General features: G+C 39.3%; 1 protein-coding gene across 1 annotated transcript in view; it reads left to right on the top strand.

Moving 5' to 3' along the window:
• COL25A1 (collagen type XXV alpha 1 chain) overlaps positions 1-25524 on the top strand; it is a 297431-nt gene that overhangs the window by 249981 nt on the left and 21926 nt on the right. The window contains exons 19-30 of the mRNA XM_028743095.2: positions 3836-3898; positions 5718-5786; positions 7356-7400; positions 9260-9304; positions 10155-10232; positions 13732-13755; positions 16175-16219; positions 17242-17286; positions 21523-21603; positions 23539-23601; positions 24249-24299; positions 24804-24830. Coding sequence (XP_028598928.2) covers positions 3836-3898; positions 5718-5786; positions 7356-7400; positions 9260-9304; positions 10155-10232; positions 13732-13755; positions 16175-16219; positions 17242-17286; positions 21523-21603; positions 23539-23601; positions 24249-24299; positions 24804-24830 — 636 coding nt within the window. The remainder of the gene's footprint in view (positions 1-3835; positions 3899-5717; positions 5787-7355; positions 7401-9259; positions 9305-10154; positions 10233-13731; positions 13756-16174; positions 16220-17241; positions 17287-21522; positions 21604-23538; positions 23602-24248; positions 24300-24803; positions 24831-25524) is intronic.

Genomic DNA, 25524 nt, shown 5'->3' with positions numbered 1-25524 from the left:
AAGAAAATACCAAAATGGAGTTTCCTGTATTCTTGGCTATTTAAGAAGTAGTTCCCTATGGTTTCTGATTCCATAAGGACCCAGATCAAAACAGAATGGGTCTCTTGTTTTCATTTGCCTCTGCATTGCAGAGGCATCTGTATGCCTTACTGAAATGGAACTGCCTGTTTACTTTGTTTCACACGCCATTAACATCACTAATCTGGGTAGAATTCCATTTGCTTCTTGCTATCTCAGTGGAGTAGTTGATGACAACACAAATCTGAAAAGAAGCAATGTTTGTAGAGTATTCTTGGTACAGTTATGTAAAAGAACTTTTGAAGTTTTTGTATTTCTTTCTTGAATAAACCTGAAAAGAGGGTCATAAGGGGAGCCAGAGTAACTTTATTCAAGCAGCCAAATGGATTATTATGTTGAAGTTTTTTGGTTGAAAAAGCTGGTGATAGTTTTGGCAAACTGGCAGATATCAAGGAAGCAATCTGTGATGGCTAAATATACTGTACTTTGCTCTGTATGTAATTCTATCTTGTCTTTTAAAATCTTATTTGGATTGTCAATTTGTTTGAAATGACATGAACTCCTGCTTTTTTGACTCATATTAGCCCTGTGCAAACATTCAAACCATTCTCTGTTTCAGCTAATATTGTAGGTAAATGTAGAAAAGAGAGTATGATGTCAATCTTGATGTTGACGACATATCAATAAAACAGTATATATAAAACAGTATATATAATTCCCTCCAGGGTTTTATACAGGGATCGTTTTCAGCTTTACCTGCAGATGCCAGGGATTAAATTTAAGGCTTTCTTCATGCAAAATCTGTGCTCTATCACTGAGCTACAGCCCTTCCCCAAGATGGGGTTGGCAGTGGCAGGGCAACATGCCAACTTGGCATTGTCAGCTGTTGGGGTTGCATTTACGTTCCCCTCCATCTACAGCTCCTTCAGATTTAGCCAAGAACTGGCTATGGGCTTATTTCTGGGATCATTTCAAAAGTAGCAATTCTAGCTATGTCAGAAAATTGGTAATAGAAGGGAGGGAATACATTTGTTGGAGGTGGGGCGTGGTTATGTCTTTATGTTCTTTTTGACAATCAATTAAAAACATTTGTTGTTTTTTAAAAAAAAATTAAAATTAGGAATAGGAGAGAAAATTAGTAATAGGAACATTCACAAATGTGGGCTTTGTTCCAAATATCGGATCATGTTTAAAGCCACAGGGTTGGTCCTGGTACTGCACAGTTTGCCTACAAACACATTCACATGCATGGTTGCTAATGCGAGTGCTAATAGATGCCAGAATTCTGCTGGCAAAAGGCTTATACAGTCCTGCTTTCCTAGGGTTCTTTAGGGATTATATCTGCACAGGTAAACCATTCAAAAAAGACTGCTTATAGGAATTAATTCTAGATCAAGATGTTTAGCCAGAAGCATTTTTCTATTCTATGTGACAAGGAGTTGGGGCCTTTCTGTGTGTTATGGCGACTTGAGAAAGGGTACATGAAGGCTGACTGGGACATTTTAGCAGTACTCTTGGCCTGGCAGTGATGGAGATTTCCTGTAACACAAGAGGAGAAGGAAGTAATCAGCCTCTTGTTTATACAAATATATTTAATAGGCTTTCACATGCCAAAATGTTAATACACGCAAAACTCATGGCAGCGATTGTGGTTACAGAACTAGGGGTTGAGGTTTATTGAGGATGAATTAACATGAAGCATACCGATGTGATTTTTAGCATGTTGCAGTAGTGTGAGAAAGTTTTCTAGGAACTCTGCAGAATCAAAGCATTCTAGTAATATTTTTGAAGATGATTTAAGAGCCTTAAAGTGTGCTTATTAAAGTAAGTTTGATCATGAAACCACTTTTTATTTCTGGCCATTGAAATGAGTTTGGAGTTGTCAGATTGCTGGACTGGCTTGTAACAGTGTTTTCATCATTTGCCTCCCAAATAAAAAGCTGTTAACTATTTTCATTGGTGCCTTTTAACAGAGTTTAAACATGCTCTGTTTTTCGCAACCTATCTCACGACAGCAGTAATAAAACAAATGATTTACTATTCTTTACCTCTCCCTCCTTTTGTTCTTGCTCTCACTTGCAATTTATTGATCCATTTAATGTTCTCTGCAATGCTTACACACTATGCTAATTTATCCAAATACAGTTTTTGTTTCCAGCTGTTCAGGAAATGTCTTTGCCTTCATAAAGGGGTAATGTTTTTCACACCAACATAACTTATTTGTCAGTCAGCCCAGAGGGCAAGTTGACACTTCCCTGTTCTTTCACTGTATAATTAAGCCTGAGTTATTGACATCTGTCTCTTTTCATAGTAATGCCAACAGTTACAGTGCAAAATTTGTTTGTCACTTTTCATTATTTTGTAGACAAATATCTCACATTTCATACTAGTTAGTATACAGTGGTGCCTCGCAAGACAAAATTAATTTGTTCCGCAAGTTTTGTCGTCTTGCGATTTTTTTCGTCTTGCGAAGCACGGTGTCGGAAAAGTTTCGGAAAAGCTTCAAAATCACCAAAGTCTTCAAAAACCTCAAAAAAGGCTACCACGCCGCGTGCTATGAGTTGCTCCTCGAAGTCAAGTCGCAACTGTATTAACGGTGTTAAGAAAAAGGAAACAAACTTGCAAGACGTTTCCGTCTTGCGAAGCAAGCCCATAGGGAAAATCGTCTTGCGAAGCAGCTCAAAAAACAAAAAACCCTTTCGTCTAGCGGGTTTTTTGTCTTGCGAGGCATTCGTCTTGCGAGGTACCACTGTAAATAAAAATATTGTACTTGAATTAAGGGACTAATTTAAATTAAGCGACTAAAGCAGCAAACCCGTGCATACTTACTGGTACTTGAGAATAAGTCCAATTGTGGAATGAAGATAGTGGAACTTACTTCCGCACAAACATGCATAAGATGGGTGTGTTGGGCTGCAATCCTATACTGTACTGTCTTTCCTGGGAGTAAGTCCCATTCAACACAATAGGACTTGCTTTTGAATATAAATGTATAGGGCTGCATTGTTAGACTTCATTTTACTTTCTGCACTGGTGGCTGACTGCACAAGTAATGCTTTTTTAGCATTTAGCATGAATCTCACCTACAGCAGACAAAATCCTTACGACAGTTCTGCTATTGTTTGTAAACTGCCTTGATTATTTCTATAGAAGGGCAGGATAGAAGCACTAGAAAGTTTATCACATTAGTTTTCTAGAATAAATGAAAAGAACCTCATTTTTATTTGCATGTTGCTTTTTTCATTCAGTTTCTTCCTCTTAAGTTAGTTTGTAAATCTATTGCCAAAACTGTGTAAAGAGAAGGGGGTTGTGTTTGTCCCGGATTCTGATATAACATCTGCATAATAATGTCACACACAATCGTTCTTCTTTTTAATCCTGGAATGAAAATTTGTTTTGTAACCAAAAATTGCAAATGTTTAACATTTTGTAAGTTGTGAATGAAATGTAACTACAGCTAATTAGTTCCCTTTCCCCACTGAATCCGTCATGTTATTAGCCTTGTCTTGGTAGACTTTTTTTTTTTTTTTTACATAAACTGTAATGCAATCCAGGAAGCCTAACATGCATTAATTCCATGAAAAACAAGATGTAAGAGCTTCCAGTTCATTTGCTTTTCTTAAACTCAATGAAGCTTTTCTTGAAGAGCTCTGTGCTGGTGGAAATCAAACTTGATTAATTGTATCTGTCTATAGCAGTTGGATTTGCAGTTAGAAAACCATGGGCGACTAGGAAATTACCATTAGAGGTAAACTTATTTTTACTGTAATTATTCACAGTTAAATTAACAGAGATCTAATGTGCTCATTTTTCAAAGGGTGAACCGGGTTTCATAGGACCACAGGGAGAACCTGGATTACCAGGACTGCCAGGAACAAAGGTATGTTTCACATTCCCCCCCCCCTTAATGTATGTAGCTTACTTCATATCATATTAGTTCAAAACCTAATCCTTATCCTAGACCAAAGCACATTCACCCAACCAACCGTTAAAGCCAAACTGAAGTGATATGTACATTTTGCTGGAACTGAAAGAGAGAATAGAATCAGGTCCACTGGTGGCTCTGCTGAGAAGCCCAGCTTCTTCTGTTTTCTCTCTCCCTCAAGTGTCACTAGAAGCAGCCATTGCAGAAGGAGGATGAGAAAGCAAGCAGAGCTCAGCTGAGAGACCAGAAGCTTTTGGCTCCACCTCCCCTTGAACATTTTCTATTCCAGCTGGTTGGTCTAGGAACTTGGTAAATAAGGACTAATGATTGAGGGCAGATCTGCACCAAACATTTAAAGTGCCTTCAACACACATGACTTCTCCCAAAGCGTGCTAGTTTCTCTTTCGCAGACCTACAATTTCTAGTACCTTTATCAAACTACAGTTCCAATGAAGCTTTGGGGGAAATCACCTGCTTTAAATGTGTGTTGGCTGTAATTTAAATAGATGCTGTGGATCCGCCCTGAATTTACTTTTCTCCTTCTACCCCCCAATTCTTTAGTCTGCTGTGCAATATCTATTTCAGCAAACCTTTGCAGGGGTCCAGCTTGCCACTGGAGGCATAAGTGACCTCAGCTGCAAGGAGTACCTTTTACTAGCTACAACTGGTTCACTAAGCTATAGGCGTTTCTGCACAGGGTTAGCCCAGCTGGCCCAGTCAAAGCTATCAGGACATGTGATTGAAATCCCTTTGGACTACTGTCTGGGCTTTTAGCAAGACCATATCTGCCAGCTTGGGCAGGGAGACTGTGGGGCAGCAGGATAAGCAGTAAAACCCATTCTGCCTCTATGGCCCAGTGTTAGGTATGGTCCCTTGATAATGCACTGTGAGTAGAACAGTTTATTTTAACGTCAAGCTCTTTGGGACAAGGAGTTTGTACTCTGTAAACCATCATTCACTATCTTGGTGCTGTATAATAACAAATAATATGGACCACTCTGTTTGCTCTGAGCATGTTCTTAATTGTACAACCTGAACTGCCTTTCAGTTTTCTCCTTAATCAGAGCGTTAGAGACTTCTAAACTTTCAGATTCACTTAATGAAGGAATGGGGAGCCCATGGCCTTCTGGCCAGATGTCCAACTCACATCATCTCTTGCAGTTGGCCATGCTGGCTGGAGCCGATGAGAGTTACAGACAACATCTGGGAGGCCACAGTTTCCCTACCCCTGCTTTAGAGGCCACAAATGCTCTTTGGAAAATCAAATCTCTATCCACATTTGATGCATTCGCTTCTCAGTTGAACTATTACACTAAATTTTCAGTGGTTGGGGCAATATCGCCCTCTGCTTAGCTGCCCAGTTGCTCACCTTGAAAACAGGATGAAGAACTGAAAGCATCTAAGACTCTGGTGATTGTTTAAAACACTGGAACTAATAAAATGAAAGCACTTTAAAAATGGGTAGCTTTATCTCTCTCGCTTCTCCCTCCCCCTGTGCTTCATATTCATATTTAATCCATAGCATTTGAAACTTTCACGGTAGTTTAACTTTGACAATTCAGATGAAGTAGCAGTAAGCATCCACTTCTGGAACATAATTTATTTTCCAAAAGAAAAGTTTGTCGCTGTAATTTGCTTATCAGCTCTCCATTTGAAATATGTTCAGGATATTATGCTCTTTGGTGTTTCTAAAATGGCTAGTTACCATGCCTGCTGTTGCCTGTATTCTATAATATTTTCCTCTCATCTTGCTTTCTCTGGTAATTTTTGACAGGGTGAAAGGGGAGAAGCAGGGCCCCCTGGGAAAGGTGAACGAGGTGAGCCTGGACCTCCAGGGCCAAAGGTCAGTTTGGTTTAACTTTGGCAATTAAAGTGTGCATTTTGGAGCTTTGTGTTTTGGTGTGTGTGTTCTTAAAAAAATAAAAGCTCTGCTAGTGATAAAAATAAATTTCAGTGTGATTTATAGTGCACTACAAAAGTCATTTGAATTTATGCTGGTCACTTTGGGGCACAGCCCAGCCAGAAATTATTTATGTAAACTGAGGGATCAAATGTTAAAAGCCAAACCTGTAGCTATGCACAAAATTTCTTCTTCATAATTGCAATATTGAAATTTAGGACTTTCAAGTATGTCTATGCAGAATTAACATCCTAAGGTGCTCACCATTGCAATGTTTCAAGTCCAGCTAATAAAATAAAATAAAATATTGACAGTGCAGTCCTATGTCTGCTGAGAAGTCTCATCAAGTTACTGCCAGGTAAGTTTGTATATGAGTGCAACCTTAACCTGGTTTCTAACTTTGAGTCAGGAAGGAGTACTTCTACGTACATTCCATTATCTCATTAATTTACTGCTACAATGGGATTTAGGAATTCTTTATGCTTATTGCTTGCATCAATGTAATTTATTCAAAAGGTCTGAGAGCTACCCAAAATATTAAGATAAGAATTACAGGCCTTTGGGTAGTATTCAATATTAGTCATACTCACAGTAGATCCATTCTACTCCACTGAAATTAAGGGGCAAATTATTGGTAAAATATTTTGGCCGCCCTTCACCATAAAGTCCTAAACTGAGTTACAACAATTGAATATACAATTATAAAAATGAATAAAACCATTGCAATTATGAAACAAATAAAACCATTTTTTGGGGGGGCAGAGCAGTATAAATTCAGCAAAAGAGGTGGGCCTTTACTGTCAAAGGCCAGACATAACCAACGTAGGTCTATTAATTTCAGTGGGGTTGCTCAGAGTAGAACTTTTTTGGAGACAACCCTCTACAACGAAGGCATACAGTTTTATTTCCTCAGTTATTCTGAGTAAATGGACCCATCCAAATTGGTTTCTTGATTTGCAATGGTTACTTTATCTGACAAGTTGATGTCTGGGGGGAACGACATGTTGAGAAGAAGAAGAAGAAGAAGAAGAAGAGTTTGGATTTGATATCCCGCCTTTCACTCCCCTTCAGGAGTCTCAAAGCGGCTAACATTCTCCTTTCCCTTCCTCCCCCACAACAAACACTCTGTGAGGTGAGTGGGGCTGAGAGAATTTAGCAAGCTGCTGTAGTAAGAATTATCATGTAGCCTGGATTCATTAATACTAAATCATTCATCATTCATATACCTGCATTAATATCTGTTATTTAGAAGCTTAGTTGTCATTATTGTAAAATGAAGTGTTTCTACCACACCAGTAATGGGGAACCTGTAGCCCCCTGGTGTTGCTAAGCCGGAGCTCCAATGATCTCTGCCCATTGACCATGCTTGCTAGTCCAACAACATCTGGAGGGCTACAGCTTCCCCATCCCTGCACTAACTTTACAGGTAGCTGATACTAATTCCTTTTCTTCTCACTTTCCTTTTTCTGTCCTCATTTCTCCTGTCCATCTTGTACGTATTCCATCATCCAGGGGAGGTCAGGCGAATCTGGAGCTAGAGGCCCAAAGGGGTCGAAGGTCAGTAGTAAGCAAATTTTGGTTTTACTGATTCAATGTGATGTGGTGAGGTTTTGTGGTCTGTTGTTTAGTTCATTTTATATGTGTATAGACTGCCCTTCAAGCAAACAGTTTGCAGGGAAGATTACATTAAAACGAAGTGACGGCAAAATAGCAGAAGGCCTTTTTCTGTGCCAGCAACCTGGTGGTGGAATTTCCCCTCAAAGACTAGTCTCATCCCTGATGGTGTTTAGGCAGGGAGTGAAAACATTCTTATTCTATGTGGCTCTTGATAGTTTTTGACTTATGACTGAAGAACTTATTAACTATGCTGCTTTTGATTACAGTCATACCTCGGGTTACAGAAGCTACAGGTTGCGTTTTTTCGGGTTACGGACTGCCGAAACCCAGAAGTACCGGAATAGGTTACTTCTGGGTTTCGGTGGCCGCACATGCGCAGAAGCACTAAACCACGCTTTGCACATGCGCAGAAGCACCGAATTGCAACCCGTACATGCACAGACGCGCGGCTGCGGGTTGCAAATGCTGCGGGTTGAGAACGTGCATCCCGCACGGATCACGTTCGCAACCTGAGCATCCTCCACTGTATAAGTTTTTTCTTTTTCTGTTTTTGTTACTCGGTAGTGTTTTCTTTCATTTTGTTCTTTTATGTAAATTGCTTTGATCCAGAATGCAGAATACAACTGTTTCAAAGGTAGTCCTGTGGGTAACATTAAAGAAGTAAATCCAAAGTTTTAGCAAAGCATATTTAGCAAAGGCCAGACTGTGCAGGAGAGGCCACAACTGGCATACTAGCCTAAATGGATGAAGGGCACTCTAGATGCTGTTTGGGGCTGTAATGACAAAGCTATATCCAGGAGCACCACTAAACTGTGAACCAGATCCTATACAGTGAGTACAGCTCCATCTAGATCAGACTGAACACTACTGTATCTCCCTCAACGCAGCACCCTTAGCTGGATAGATGTTGCCAAGCTTGCTCAGACACATCTTCACACTGTTTCCCTGTATTCAAGAGATCACCAATAATGGGAGGATTTAGCCAAATGTTGCACAATGAGGAACTGTTCCCAACATGACCCTCTGCAAGAAGACAGGCTGCTAAGGTCGCCTCGTAGAAGTTTCACTGTGCAAAGGCTGCTAAAGTGTTATTGTTGTAGTTTCTTATTTAAAACCACATTAACACTGAAAACATCTTGGTTCAGTCACAAGCCGAGCTGTACTGTCACAAATAGCTCAGAGCTGTGTACTAATGTCTTTCTAGAGCAGCCTTTCTCAACCTGTGGGTCCCCAGATGTTGTTGGACTACAACTCCCATAACCCCAGCTAGCAAGGCCAGAGCTCAGGGAAGATGGGAGTTGTAGTCCAACAACATCTGGGGACCCACAGGTTGAGAACCGCTGTTCTAGAGTCTTCTCTGACTTTCCGCTAGATTATTGTTACTATGAGCAAATGGGTACTCTGTTGCCATCCTAATCAAGTCTCATACTGAATCTAGGCTGATCACAAAGATACAGCCCTTCTGTTATGTACAGTGAACTACTTGCATATGGACCACAGCCTAGTAAAACACATCTGTTGCTGTTCAAACTCACCTATCCATGGGGCCACTGGGAGTGGGGCCAGGTGGGCAGACCACAGGTGATCAGACTTCACTCCAGTCCGCACCTGAGGCTTAAATTTGGGGCAGAGCCAGTGCTGAGTGCGCAGTTGACTTTGGATCTTCAGAGGGAGTAGCAGGTTCCAGTGAAGACTCAGAGAGAAGTGTGTCATGGGACAGAGCTACTCATAGTGAGTTGGTGAGTTTATCGCATCCTTCCCCATGTGAAACTTGAAATACTTATTTTGCTTTTTATTAGGGTGATTCTGGAGACAAAGGTGATTTGGGGGCAATGGGTCCAAGGGTAAGTGACTACCATTTGAGCCATTCCATGCAGCATGATATTCGTTGCAGCTCATTTCCTCAAGCTGCCCAGATGAAATCAGCAACATTTTAAAACAACTAAAGTATATGTCTGGGTAGGCTTGCGGAAATAAAAAAATTGTTTTCCGCAGGCATCTAAAACAGTATAGCAAGAATACCTGTTTGATGCTAATAGGCAAAGAGATCTAAAAGTATTCAGCCACATTAAAAGGTTGACTCCTTAGAGAAGCAAAACAGGTATTATCTGTGAATAAATATTATAGCCTTGATCTGCAACATTTTAGCTTTGATTTGCATTATATCTCTGATGCACACTGGGTTGTGATGTGTTTTTCTGAGACTGCACATTCCAGTTGTTATAATATTAGTCAGTTTTCCATTTAACACATTGGTATGATCAGACTAAAAGAACACATTGTCACTGATGGCATTGAATAGATGATTAATCTTGTCTGTTCTAAAGTTATCATTAGCATTATCAAGGCCAATCAACTCTTAAGCACGTCCATCAAGATTTTATGTGCATTTGCACACCTTGGGTAGCACAGACTGTGTGATACCAATAAGCTATCTGAAGAGTGTGAGCTTGGTGTAGCATTTGAAAATGAGGCAAGAAATATGCATCAATCCATCATATTCTGGTATAAATCTTCCAGGCAGCTAACATGCCATTTCTGTAATATAACAAAATGATACCCTGAATGGAACTGTGCTGTAATCAGCAGCTCAGGCAAAATTTTATGTTGCCTTCCTCAAATTGATGAGAATAGTGAGTGATTTGTATGCTGTGCTCTTGATCCAAATAACATTTTGGGGTGAATGTTTTACAGGGCCCTCCTGGACAAAAAGGTGATCAAGGGGCAACAGAGATAATTGATTACAATGGCAATATCCACGAAGCTTTGCAGGTATGTCACCAGACGTCATGCACAGTAGGCATAATTATATTTTTCCTTCCATGCCCTTTGAGTTGGAATAGAAAGTGTAATCATGGTATTCATATGTTGCCATAGTTTAGGAGTTGAGTATGTGCTTTGCATCTGTCCATCCATCCATCTATCCATTGCCAGTCCCTGTGAAATATCTCAGCAAGGCTCAGAAAGTGCACAATGGTGAGACACATATGAAACACAAATGTCTGATAATAATTTCTTAGAAGGTTTGGGTGATTTCAACTCAGCCTGAAATACCTGGGTTACACTGGGTTACACTGCCATGATTGAAATTTCTATAACCACATGAGGAGAATCGAATAGGTCTAAAAGCCATCCGATGTAAGTAGATCTAAAAGGACTTGTAAAAGATGCTCAGTCTTTGAATCTCCAAGTGAAGACGAACAGCAGTATTGCTATATGTCAGCTGTACCCTAATAATTAGCAGTGATCTTTTCCTGTCTTCTGAGATTCATCAATGCACACTGAACTTACGGAAAATTCAGAATTTGGCTGTTATTTAGCTCCCCTCAGGACTTGGAATGCTGTTTCAAGTAGGAATTGGCTTTGTTCCTCACAACAAGAAGGCTGTCCTCCTGGATGTGTGCTTAAGACCAGGGAAATAAACCAAAAAATAAGACAGAATTTGGCTGGCTGGCTTGCAGTTCCTCTGAGTCATTCCTTCAACTTCATTACACGGGTCATTAGAGAATAAGTCATTTTCATTTAAGCAGCACAGAACACTGTAAGAATTCAAAACCAAATAAGACTGTTTCACCTACAAGAAGTGGCCAATCCCGATGTTCACTTCTTCTTCCTTCAGAAAGATCAAAGACTACAGTGAGCCCCAATCCAGTGAGATTATTTTACCCATGCACTACACAGGGGGTTATGTGTATGAACAGTAGGGCTCTCGCACCCCAGTCACATGCCTACCCAGAGGCCAGTTCTGTTAAGGGTCTTATGGTCAGCTAAATAGGTATTGAATGACAGCATCAGTAACCTTTAGCGCTTTGCACAAATGATCTCTCAAAGTTCTCCACTATTTCTATGGGAAGATAAATTAGAGGCCATTTTACAAATTTCTTAGTTTAGGTGGAGAAGAAATTATTAATTTCTCTATTTTTTCTATGGTGTTTCTTTTACTTTTGCAAGTGGTAGCAGCATTAAGTATGTTGGCAGCCATCCACCACTTTAACCTTCCACACCATTCCAGAGCATTAGGGTAGTTGGGAGAATGTAAGCTACACACACCCAAAAAAGTTGAGAATTTTCAGAGGGGAAAAAATATTTAAAGTGATCTTTCTCTAAGAGAGTGGGGCTGAGAAAGAAAAATCTCAGGCTATTTTTCCAGGAAAAATAATGGCTTCTAGGAAATTTGGACTCACCTCGTCTAGTTTTGCCAAGTATTAAGTCCTTCAGCAGCAGTACTCCAGCAAACTGCTTTACAAACTGTATTTCAAGCTAAATATTTTTTCATACATGACCTGTGTAGCTGTTATTTTCCATAATAGTAAATTGTTTGTTTGTTTGCTTGCTTGCTTGAGTTCATACATGCCCTTTTCTGTAAGATCCCTTGGTGGGTTGCAACGATATTACAAATGGTTAAAACAACTTACAAACATAAGAAGCATATATATTGGATGTCAAAGGCCAAGCCACTATAGATGTCCACCTCTGACTCATTTCTGTAGATCAGGATCAACAGCTGTAAAGAGAGGTTTGGTTCTTAAATCCTACATTTTATAAAGTGTGTGGGGTAAATATTGCCATAAAGTGATATTAGGTATTAATGCTATGTATACAATAATGACAAAACCAGTGTATTAGAAACCATTAATTTACCAGAAAAGAAAGGAGTATTTAAAACTAATACATCCATTCGGATGAGAAAATGAATTCAAAGCTCTAAACACTGGAGGTCCCAAATGAATCAGACCATTTCCAACAATTATCTGTATGCCAAGTTTGCTACAACAGGGGCATGTAGAGATATATTTCGTCTATGGGATTCCCTTTTCCTTCCATGTGCAGATTGCCAAAATCCAACTTGGACTGTCTTATGGAAATGATGGAAGGATTTTTATTTGAGTCATAGTTTAGTGGTCAGAGATAAGCAAGGGGTTGCTTTAGTTATACATTTATTAATAATCCTTGTGTTTCCTTTATTCTGCCCTATAAAGATTGGTATCAAGCCAGCGCTTTCAAGGAGCAATGCAGGCTATAAATCAACACAGACAAGCACGGTGCTTCTCAAGTCATTTTTCATGGCGTTAAGCAGAGCTGAATATTAGTGTGCTTCATTCTTTGTAACTCCTTTATATGAAATAATTGAAAATGTTCCACCTTACAGAGAGCCATTACAATGCTAGATGCTAGATTCCTAGTTAGGATGATACCACTCTTTTATGGAAGTAAGCAAAGTAATATTCTGTTAGATGCAGACAATAGGTGATGGGGTTATTCACTAACTGTGCAGGATAATTTTTATAAACAATCAGCCTAGCAAATAGTGTTTTCTTACTCTAGTAGTGTTACTGCAATTCATGAACAATAGTATGTAACCAGCACAGCTTCTCAAAGTTTGATGAGACACTGTTCTTTTTCTAAAAGACTATGTGGTACTATCAGGAAAAGTGTGAGGATTGTACCACTTACCTTCTCACAATGTGCCTATGTGTTTGGGTTGGACTTAGCAGTTTGAAAGCATACCAGCGCGAGTACATAAATAGGTACCGCTGCAGTGGGAAGGTAAACTGCATTTCCATGTGCTCTGGCACTCGTCATAGTGTCCCATTGCTCCAGAAGCAGTTTAGTCATGCTGGCCGCATGACCCAGAAAACTGTCTGTGGACAAGCGCCGGCTCCCTCGGCCTGAAGTGAGATGAGTGCTGCAACCCGGTAGTCACCTTTGACTGGACTTAACTGTCCAGGGGTCCTTTACTTTTACTGATAAGGATCACAGTCTTAAGTTGCTGGTGTATCTCTGAGATTAGTAGGTCTATTTCTGTCCTGACCATACTGGAAACTCATTGGAATTTGAAGAATACACAAGAATATCATGTTTAATGAAATGTCTGTTTCTAACAGTAATTAAACCTATGCAGCACATTCCACAAAGTATTTAAGATTTGAGTACTCTTATGCTTATTAACGTCTTTGATGCCAATGTTCTCTAATGTGTGGATCACAGACATTTACTGGCAATGCAAATATATCCTTTTCAAAATCTGGAGGTGCCTTGGGCATGAAAATCTTATGGACAGGTTTAAGTTTTTTAAAAACAATCATACTAATTAATATCAATTGTGTTTAATGTTATAAAAAAGACAGTTTTCTTTAATTTATCTGAGACAGGCAAACACTTATCCCAAACTGCCCAAATTCTGTGAAATCCATTACTAAACAAGCAAAGTATTTTATTTCAAACTGAACATCTGGTAACATTGTCTTCTGTTAATACATTTTGCCAACAGAGGATTACCACCCTAACTGTCACGGTAATTCCTATTGCATGACTTATAGTGTTTTGTAGCTCTTTTCTTCCTTGGTGTTGCATGTTCATAACTTGCCTGATTTAGAATGTGTCTGTTTCATCAGATATTGACTTATCACTACATATATTTCTACATCAAGTGTTATCAGTGTTGAAAACCAGGACTGCAGTTGAAATTAATAGCAATGATCCCATTCATTTCAGTAAAGAAAATGATTTAAAACTCTTGTTTGCTAGTCTAACAAGTTTATCTTTATTACAGCTGTGCATTTTCACTTCTGTTTCTTTTAGTAGGAATTTTTGAAGGCAAGGCTTGCGCAGGATATTTCCCAGTAGTTTTGTGTTTTGGATTGGGTTTTTTTAAAAAGCCGTATTTCGTAGAAGTTATATGCTAGAAGACACAGACCACACTTACTCCAGAATATTCTTTAATTCATCCTGTAGAATTCATTAGGATCTAAATGACAGTGCTCCAAAATAAGTGATTTGTGAGCTGCAACCAGAGTTGTCATCTCAAATGCAACTTCTTTACATTAAAAAATGTCCCTTTTCCTGTTCAGTGTTGGTAGAAAGTAAGTGTATTAATTCCAGATGTAAAAAACATGGTTAAAGGAAATTCAGTTGAGCAAGCTGAAAATTTGTCTGTACCTCAAGATCTGATACAGTGAACATGGTCTTCCTCCTCCTCCTTCTCTGCCCTCTGCTTTCATTAACCCCCAGTGGATGCATGCTGGACTAGAATTCTGCCATGCAGTATTGCTAGGAAATAAAGATAGTTAAGACTATGAGGCTTCTTGGAAGGTAATTAACTATCTCTAGCAGTTCAGAGAAGCATGTTTTGACATCTGTACGGATGCTTTTAAAGCCGTAGATATTCTTTCTGGGACATCTCACTGCAGTGTAGCCCTTGCAGTGGTAATAGCCACATGTTAAATCTGTGCTGCAAAAACCTGAAGTTCCACAGTCCAGAAGAACAGGGCATGGCTTGCATGCAGGAGGCATCAGAGCTAACCCCCAGCATCTCCAGTAGACCTCAAATAGGGCTAGGAAAGTTCTCTAATATCTTAGCGAGCAACTACCAGTACTAAGTTCACCTGTGAGTCTGTGCTCGAAACACAAAGGAAACTGTATTACAGTCACCATAAATTATGTGGTGCATTGTGTTGAAGGAGGTTAAAGGGTTCTGTAAAAACTTAACTAATTCCAAAAATGAGATGGGGATCTCTAGTTAAGAATGGTTTCATCTGTGAGCTGAGATGTTCTGTCCTGAGTCCTCACTTGCCTTTCCCCCTTCTGCTTATGTGCTTTCTACCTCACACAAGAAGTGATTTCAAAACCACACGAACCTATTCCTGTCCAATTCATGGAAGGCATAGTGATGTGTGTGTTTGCACTTTTGTCTTTTACTGTTTCTTGTGCATTTGCACACACCTGTAGCGTAAATACTGCTTCCGTGATTTACATGTGTATATTGCCAATCTTGCTACGTGAGATTTTACAATAAGAAAATAGTTAAGGACGTATATGAGCATGGCAGTAAAACTGTCTGTGAACAAGGTCGAAATAGACACATTAATGCAGGTAGCGAAATTCCAAAGTCGGCTTCTGTTAATAGAACAAACAAGAAGGTGTGATTTTCAGTAGAGAGGTGACAGTGGGTAATGCTTAAGCCTTCCAGTACATCACTTTTTCACTGCAGTGTTTTCCATCAAGCTCCTTTATCCTCTATGGCATATATATATAATGCCAGTGTCAAGAAAAACTTTATCTAAACATATCAACCCTACCTCTTTGGCACAGAATCCTTCTGAGAGGCAAGCACAGGATTTTTCTTATGATTTAGCTGAATAAGAAACAAGCAGAGGCCCTGAAAACTTAATTCTGTGTTAGGGTGGGCTCATACCTAAGGTTTGCACTATGTGAAGTCATCTTAATTCATGCAACAAGAAGGGAGTTGCTATCCACACAATTAGGCCTTTACCCTGTTCCACTGCTCACTACCTAAATGCCAATAGCTGCACATGGCACAGGTTAGCTGTTGGCAGAGAACTTACTTACACAGCAATTCAAATGGCCACCATTTGCCCAATGGTCAAAAAAATTTGCTCTTATTTCAAAGTTAAATGTGCTTGTTTTGTTTGCAGAAAGCTATAGACTTTGTTACCTAGAAGTTAGAATGCTAATGGGCATTCTAATAGAATTTCCGTTTAAGAGAATAATAATTGAATTGAATTTCAATATGTTTGTGCTGTCTGTAGTTGATCATTGAGTGTCATAGTTGTTAACTGCTTCTTAATACAGTGTTGTTGTTTTGTCACATTGGTTTGTTACTAACGAAGATTAGTATAACTGTGCCTGACAGATAAATACTTTGGAAATCTGGATGGTGCTGGATTAAAAAATGAACTGTTGTTTACCTTCAGGGTCCTCCAGGTCCACCTGGACCCCAAGGATTGCAAGGGTCAAAGGTGAGTCTCCAACTGTTACTCATTTGACGAAGACCCCCTGAGCTTTAATTTATTTCTATGCAGAGTACGGTCTGAAGGCACATATGAGGTTACCACTTTGTAGAAGTTAAGGGGGTCAGGGTGTGATCATTGTCTGGGTTGGTGACCTTCTGGAAGCAGCATGTATGCTATCTTGGGTTCCATGATGGAATAAAGGCAGGACGTCAGTGTAAGAAAATAAATACTGTGCTCTTAAATGCATAATCATCACTAATAGCACAATCCTATGCTTGTCTAAGGAAACCCCACTGAGTAACTGTGTGTAGGATTTCAGCCTAAGAAACTTTTTACTGCATTATGTTTTATATTTTATTTTTCCTTCCTTAATATTAATAATTTTAGCCAGCATCACAATAATTCATTTAATTAATAATTTAATTTGTAATTTTAAATTAAGATACCTTAATTTACCCTGAGTAACCATACCCAGTCTATGTTCTTTTTGACTCTCATCTAAAGAATACTGTTGCTCAAAAGGTGGCCAGGAGAACAGGAGTAGCCAACATGGTGCCCTTCGGATGTTTTCAGGCTATAACTCCCTTCCAACAACTTATGGAGGCCGTCTGTATAACTGAAATGGGTGGTCTTCAAAACATTCACACATCCACCTAGATATGAGATTATTATAGACCAGCATAGTTAATTCATATTGACCCAGTTTGGACCTAATAGTATACCACGGTTTAACACTATGCGGACAAATGTGGACAAACACTATGTTGGAGGCTCACAATCCTAGGAGCCCCCTCCACTTCTTCATCACAGCCATGAAGAAGAGATAAGACAACTTTCAGACTAACTGCAGCTTATTTTTATTTGTAAAATAATTTAAAAACAGCTGTTTCTTATTTCCTTGTGGCTGTTCCATAAGAGGGATGGGCGTGTGTGTAAGCCTAAGAATCAAGAAGTCTTATTAACAAAGCATTGAACTACAGTATATTCCAGGAAATAATAACTTAGTGAAATTGATTTTCACTTTGCAGGGTGAACCCGGATCTCCAGGATTGCCAGGTGCTGATGGAGAGCAGGTACTTGAACAATTATTGCTACTGAACATATGAATGATACAATAGTAGGTATAAAAAAGAGATATAGATAATAAATAATTATTTTTGTTGCACAACTCTTTCTTCCCCTTTTCTTTTCTTTTGTTATGGAATGAAAGATACTGCCAAAAATAAGTGAATATAGTACCAAGAAACAACTCAGAAGATGTTTCTGGATTTACTGGCCCAGTTCCCACATCATGGTAAACCATGGTTATTAGCTCACTGGGAGGGGGAAATGCTTTCCATATAAAAGGTCCCAGTTTTAATTCCTTGCATCTCCAGTGCTAAGAGAGACACGGGTCTGAAACCCTGAGAACTGCTTCCACTCATTGTAGACAGCACTGTCCAAATCTACTTGAACGAGTGGTCCGACTCAGCATGAAGCAGCATCCTGTATTGCAATATTTACTGTGAATATATGGTATCAATCTGGGGTGTTCTGCTGCTTTTCACTCACAATGAGGAGGAAGAAAACCACAATACTGTATATGGTTCAGCATTATTTCCAAACCAGAGATCATGGTTTGTTTTCCTCTTACAAACCACTATTAGTCATCCAAGAACAAAACTTAGCTGCAGATTGTAGTTTGTTGGGAGTGAAACCAACTATGATCCCTGATTTGGACATAATGCTAAGCATTATGTAAGTATTTCTATGCTATATCAGTGCTTCCATAAAAATATACTAATGTCTTCTATTCAATAATTTTTTTATTTTAAAAAAAGAATGTTTTGGCATCACAGCGCAAGGGCATCAAACAGAGCAGTCAGTTTAAAATGTTTGAAATAAAAGCTGATGGTGATGGTCTTGGAGGGCCACAGAAATGTTTTGCAGGGTGGGATATGGCTCACCGATGATTAGTTTGGCACCCCTTCTCTATTGCCTTCTTGATAAAGGCTAATAGGGAGACCATTCAAATAAGTTTGTCTATGGGCTTCCGGAGGCGGCGCCAACGGTAATGGCGGATTCCCTCTGATCGGGAGGGAGAGCTCCGTAGAAATCGGGTCCCCCGCTGCAGCGAAAGCGGAGGACCCTTAAAAAACCCGCAGGTGGGAGAAGCCTGGGGCCGTGGGACTCAGCGGACACGTTTTGCGCCCCCCCGAACTGTCAAAGAAACTCTGAAAGGAGCTTCGGAGCGGAGCGGGGGTGTGCGCTGTGTTGTGAGTCGATCGCTACTTCTGCGGAGCGAAGCTGCACAGCAATTACCGGAGAGCGCTGACCTTTTTCCTGTGAAATTCGGCACTGAACGTTTATCCGTGAGTAAGAACTGGGGAAATTGGAAAAGATCAAAGGAAAGGAACTGAGGCTTATGATCCTTAAAATTGACAGATTCGGACTTTGATCTTGGTTGAAATTTTGACATTTGGACTGAAACCGGCAAAGTTTAAACAGGAAGCCCACTTTGCCGCTATTGTAGAAAGCTTGAAAGCAAAAGATAACGGAGCTTTGAACCAGAGACTTTGATTGATTTTTAAAGTGTTAAAGTTCATAGCCCGACGGACCATCCCCCCCCCACCCCAGAAATCGGGAAGGGGGGAGTAGAAAACCACCACTTAATCCTTGAAACCGGACCGCCCTAAGATTTAAAGGTCTTTCAGAACTGTATCATTTATATGGACATTGTAACTTGTAACCTCTACTGTGGACTTTGGTGGATCTCTGCAGGAGATTGGCAATTTTTTTAAGATAATCTGAGTAACTGTTTCTAATGGCGTAGTACTTGGGAAGTTTACTTTTTAACAATCACCATCTTTGAAACATTTTGCTCCCTTGCTCCCCTAGAGGAACTTTGTGTCAAACTGGGGATTTTCCACTGCAGCTGTTATTCTTGTGTTTTTGGAGAACTAAGCCTGGGAACTGTATGAGCTGAGTGTATGACCTTGACTCTCACAGACTAAGTAATGGATCAAGAGAAACAAGATAAGGGGCTGCAGAAAGCTGAAGAGAAAGCGACAAGAGCTAAAACTAGGCAACAGCAGCTGCAATTGCAGGCACAGCAACAACAGCTACATAGAAGAGCATCTGTAACAGGTCTGGCTATATCACATACTATAGACAAAGAAGAACCAAAAGGATCAGGCACAGATGCCGCATCTCTGGATAAGATTCTCTCAGCCATACAAAACCTGTCAACTAAGATTGATCTAAATACTTCATCCATTAATGACCTGGGGCAGATAGTGAGTGACGTGGGACAGAAAGTAAACACCAACACCCAGGCAATTGACAAGCTGCTGCAGGAATCCAAGGAGACTAAAAGGGTAGCAGAGGAAGCGAAAGAGAGAGTTTTGGTGGTAGAGGAGAAGATACCACCAATAAACAGGAGATTGGATGACTACAAGGCCCAATTCTCTCTGATCGAACTTAAAGAGAAACAGACTAATTTGAGAATAAGGGCGGTCCCAGAATCGGAAGAAGGGGAATTAATTGAATTTCTGACATCGGAATTTGAAGAGTTCTGGGACCTGGACCCACAAAAGGAAGAATTTAAGATTGTGAGTGCTTTCAGGTTGGGAAGGGTAAAAAGGAAAAATAAAGCAAGAGACTGTTTGATTACGCTAAGATCAAAGGGAGAGAGAGATAAAATCCTGAATCTTCATTACCAGAAGGCACTCGTGATAGAGACCGAGAGAATTGAAATTTTTAAAGACATCCCAAAATACTTACTTGATCTCAGAGCCAACTATTCGGATTTGGTAGCCATATTAAGGAAAATCAACATCTTATTCCGGTGGGAATTCCCGCAAGGCCTCTCATTTACATTCAAAGGTAAGAAAATAAAGATAAGATCAAAGGAGGATAAAGTAAGTTTCCTGAGAGACTTTGGTGAAGAATTGAGGAGTGAGGCCAGAACAAAACAACTGGAAACATTGGGACTGGGTCCACCTGGCCTGGGAGGACACCCACTGGGGTTAGACCAACCAGAGACACAGCCATCAGATCAAGAACAACTTCTGGGGGCGGTTGGAGGAACCCGATTGTAACAGCAACATGGCTCTGCAGATGCTAACCTGGAATGTTAGGGGTTTGAATTCCCCGAGCAAAAGGAACAGAATTTTTCATATTTTAAAAAAGGAACAATTGGACTTAATTTGTTTACAGGAAACACATATAACAAGACTCCACAGGAAACTACTGATAAATAAACGACTTGGCCAAGAATTCATCTCATCAGACAAAGTTAAAAAAAGAGGAGTCGTGATATATGCGAAGGAGAAACTTTCACCGAAATTCTTATTTAAAGACGAACATGGACGATTTATGGCAATTGAAATACAATCTCAAGGAGAGAAAATATTAATTATTGGAGTCTACGCGCCTAATGAGGGGAAATCAGAATTCTACAAAAAACTGCATGAGACTTTGTTGGATTACATGGATCAAAATATCATTTTGATGGGAGACATGAATGGTGTTGTGTCGACAAATATGGACAAATCTGAAAGACAGATAATTACAAATGATGGAAGGCTACCGAAGACCTTCTTTGAAATGACAGACAATATGGACTTAATTGATACTTGGAGAACTAAAAACCCTCTAGGTAGAGAGGGAACTTTTTTCTCTGAAGCCAATAAGACATGGACACGGATTGACCAACTCTGGATCACAAGAGGGATGGCACCTAAGATTCGAAAGGTGGAAATCTGCCCAAAAACGTGCTCCGACCATAACCCGGTGAAACTAGAATTGAAGTTAACAGAGATTGGCTCCTTCAGATGGAGAATGAATGACACCTTGTTTAGAGATTCAGAAATCGTTAAAAAGGCCCAAAAAACTATAAAAGATTATTTTGAAATAAATTTGAAGACCACAGTGGAGAAAAGAGGAATCTGGGACGCGAGCAAAGCTGTGATGAGAGGTTTTTTGATTCAGCAAAATGCTATAAAGAGGCGACTTCAAGAGGATAGGAAAGGGAAGATCCTGGAGAAGATCAAAGATGGAGAGAAGAGACTAAGGTCAAAACCCAAGTCTCAGGAACTTTTGCGAGAAATTAAATCATACCAGGCGGAATATCTGAAATTGGTTAATCAGGATATAGAATGGAAGATTAAACAGATGGGATTGTGGTTCTTTTCCTCCCAGTGGAAACTGATGGAAGGAAGGCAGAGCAAAATGGGAGAGGTTTGTTTATACACAGTAAGCCATGCTCTGAGGTTGATTTTAGATGATCTTGTAATATAAAACTCATTTATGTGACTGTGCTATTGCAGGGGCCTAAAGGCTCAAAAGGTGATACGGGTGACCCTGGAGTACTAGGAGAAAAAGGAGGAATTGGACTTCCAGGATTGCCAGTAAGTTTGCTTTAAAATGCACCTGCATTTTTAATTACATCTTCAGTGTCTGCTTACTCTTTAAAAGTCAAACATTATTATTATGAAGAGGGCCATTTTAGCACCATGCAGAAAGACCGACACATAGAGAAAGGTCTCTCTAACAAGGAGCTTATTAGGTACACAATGACAGAAAGAGAGATAACAGGAGATCAACAGAGGCAGGGGAAGCAGAGGAGAAAATGTGTACAAAGTGATGTATTTGGCTTAGTTTAGTTTCACAGGATGAAGATTAAGAGATCCAACCAAAGACATATGTGAAAAGAGAACTTTAAGGAAGGCTTTGAAGGGAGAGAGAGAGAGAGAGAGAGAGAAAGTGAAGGAACCATTTGAGTGCTTTCTGAAGTGATTTCCAGGCAAATAGGGCAGTGAGGAAATGTCAGCTTAGTATCAGTGCAACATGATACAAAATACTCATGATAAAAAAAGCATGGGATGTATGAACCTTAGAGCAAAAGTTGTATATGTCACAGCATGCCCTTCTAGCCATCTCTTTTCCTTTGGGAACACTGAAGTTTAGCTGCTTTGATGGATAAACCATTTGCTCTGTTTTCACCCTAGAACGTGAAATTTGACAAAATTTCAAAGAGTATGTTAATTGAACAGTGAAGGGGGTGGTGGAATCTTTTATAAGGAGAGGCACTTTACTGGGATTAATCTTTAATGTATTGAGATGCAACCTATTCGCAACCTTATTCCTGGGTAAGTCCTTTTGACTGTTATCTCATTACAAGGATCAAAATTTAACCACAACGTATTTTAAGTGATTGTATAAATGTAATTTTAAATAGTGAGTAGTAAAATGATTACACTTTAAACACAAGAGAAAAATGTTCCGTAGTCTGGGCTCTCTGTATTTACTATGACATTTTGGCATGACACATCATTGATAATTGGCAGTCTGATTGAGCAGTGCTGTTCTGTGCACAGTAGGGATACTGTACCCATGAAAAATCTGCTCCTTATTAGCAGCCCCCTATGGGATCTTGTATACAGAAAACAAGAACAGATGCACATGGGGTCCTACTGAGCATGTATCATGTTGAGCAGATCTGCTGATCAATTTCTATGTGCACAAGATGTTCTGTGTTGAAATGGCCATTATTAGTGATGCTGTCAAAGTTGGTAATTACCTGGTTCAGAATGCCCATCCACCAATGCTTGAGTGTATTACCTAATTTCCCTAAGAAATTATTGTCCAGTTTGTGGTGTAAAATGAGATTATTTATGTGTGCCATGTGTGAAAATCAACCCACATCAAATTACTGTATAAAGCACTAGTCAAGCATGATTCCGTAATTTACAGGTCAGTGTGTCTAGACAGAGGCCAGTATTTGTATTTGTAACCCCACAAAAAAGCAAAATTGTAGTAGATTATCCAGAAAATGCCCTCACACAAATTTGCCTTGTACTTTCATTTAGTTCATTTTATTTAAACCCCATCTTTGAAACAAGAAGCTCATGTTGGCTAACGAAAGATAAACTTAAAAAATAATATAAACTAAAAAGAATAATAAACTTAAATGTAGTAGAATAAACTATAAACAACAAAGCAAATCAGCTAACAGAAACAAAATGTAAGGGCCACCGAAACTGTAAACCTGCCATAATGTCAAGTGTAGAGACATGCTCCAAGTACATTAACACTGCAATCATATATGTGTCTACTCAGAATTAAGTCCCATTGAATTCAAATCTGACTTCAGATCAGATATAGGTTGGTTTACGCTGTAAGAGTTGTTGAGACAGGATATGGGCATAAAGCGAAATAAATGATGCCTTAAATTATAATTGTAAGTGTAAGTGATGTGATGAAAATCCATCTTCTGAACTAAACAATATCCATGAGTTGATAAGATGAAAGCTTTGTTCATTGCATCAATACTGATTTTGTAGGGATCCAATGGTATGAAAGGAGAAAAAGGAGATGTTGGCTTGCCAGGTCCTCAAGGTCCCTCTGTAAGTATTTCTATGCTATATCAGTGCTTCCATAAAAATATACTAATGTCTTCTATTCAATAATTTTTTTATTTTAAAAAAAGAATGTTTTGGCATCACAGCGCAAGGGCATCAAACAGAGCAGTCAGTTTAAAATGTTTGAAATAAAAGCTGATGGTGATGGTCTTGGAGGGCCACAGAAATGTTTTGCAGGGTGGGATATGGCTCACCGATGATTAGTTTGGCACCCCTTCTCTATTGCCTTCTTGATAAAGGCTAATAGGGAGACCATTCAAATAAGTTTTTCTATGTGATACAAAGCAACAGTGCATTAGCATTTATGATTGCAGGCACAGGAATGGTGAGTAAGTTACCTCACCTCTTGAATTGGAATGCCGACCACTGACAAATATTTATTTCTTGTTTATTAAATACTCCGATGCTGTATGGTAAATGCTTTACTGATGTTTCGGTTATGTTTTGTAGATCGCTTTTATTGCATTCTATTTGTTGCAAGCTGCCTTGTTACATTTTATGAAAGAACATTTTCAAATAAATAGTATATTTTATCTCACATAAAGGATTGCAGCTTTCAGGCAGATGAGAGGTGCTACAATTCAGTAAGAACATGTGTTAGTCTGAACTAATTATCCTGCTTTTATATGTAGATCATAGGACCACCAGGACCTTCAGGACCTCATGGTCCACCTGGACCTATGGTAAGTCCTTTTTGGTTATCACATATGCAACCGCTGAGAGATCAGACCAAAGGAGAATCGTTCCTCTTTCTGGAAGCTGTGGGTGGAAGACATTGCAAGGGCAGGGCTGGTAGGGGCAGGAGGCAGGAGGCAGGTATTAGTAGGATCAAGACATGGGTATTTTTGTGGGTGTAGGGCAAATGATGACATCTGAAATTGTGGAGCAAAGGGCTCTTGGCCGTATAAATGTTGGCAATAATTTGTATGTCTGACTGCATATCAAGGGGGGGAATATGGATAATCAAACGTTTTAGACATGGATCCAGTTGACTTTGAAAATTGATTGTAGTTGGAAATTGATGCAGATTTTCATTCTGTCTTGACTGATTAGGTATTTGCCAGTTAATTAAGGATTATGCAGCTTTGGACAGCGACAAGAACAGCAAGCACTAGCTATTGGGAAAGACCAATTTGTAGTTTAGAAATGTCCTCTCTAACTATGACATTTTCATTCTTATTTTTTAGGGACCTCATGGACTTCCAGGCCCAAAGGTAAAGAATCCAATACACAACTAACTTCATTATATTTATTTGTTATGCACTCATTCTCGTTAATCACGTTGAAGCATGCAGTCATGTTTTGTTCTTCGTCGCACTTTTCTGTTAAATGTGTTTTTTATATTCTTAAACCTTTAAGCAGCTGTTTAAGATAAAGCATTAAAAATATTTTTAAATGATTTATGGCAATTTCCTGTGTCTGTTCCTCATCACCATAAGTTGAATTAGCTTTCTATAATGTTAATTATAGAGCGCCAATAAAAATATCCAGTTGTCTGGTGAGAGATTCAAGCTATGCCATTTGGAACTACCTTACACGTAAGCTTAGAAAAACAGGGGATGAGTGTGTTGTGCACTTAAGAAGTAAAGTAAAATCATTTCCAGATATTACTTTCTTCTTTACCTCCTTCATTCCTACTAATCTTTTCTGCTCAAGCTCCCACCTTTTACTACCTTTTATGATAAGTTCTCTTTCATTCTTTCTGTCCATGCCTTCATCTTTGAAAAGGCATTGCTAGCAAGGGTCTATATCAGCGAAGTCTTCATTGCTACTGCTGGAAGAGTTATTCCAGATATATGGGGGAAATCCTTCAGAAGGAATATAACCCTGAAGGAATATGTATTTGAAAGAACTTTGTATACCATAGCTAAACTTAGTTTCATTTTTTAAAAACTCTTTTACCAGAAT

This window comes from Podarcis muralis, chromosome 9 (assembly GCF_964188315.1).
Source record: "Podarcis muralis chromosome 9, rPodMur119.hap1.1, whole genome shotgun sequence".
In the NCBI taxonomy this organism is placed as follows: domain Eukaryota; kingdom Metazoa; phylum Chordata; class Lepidosauria; order Squamata; family Lacertidae; genus Podarcis; species Podarcis muralis.
The sequence above is the reverse complement of the archived record's forward strand: the minus strand, read 5'-3'. Positions and strand labels throughout refer to the sequence as shown.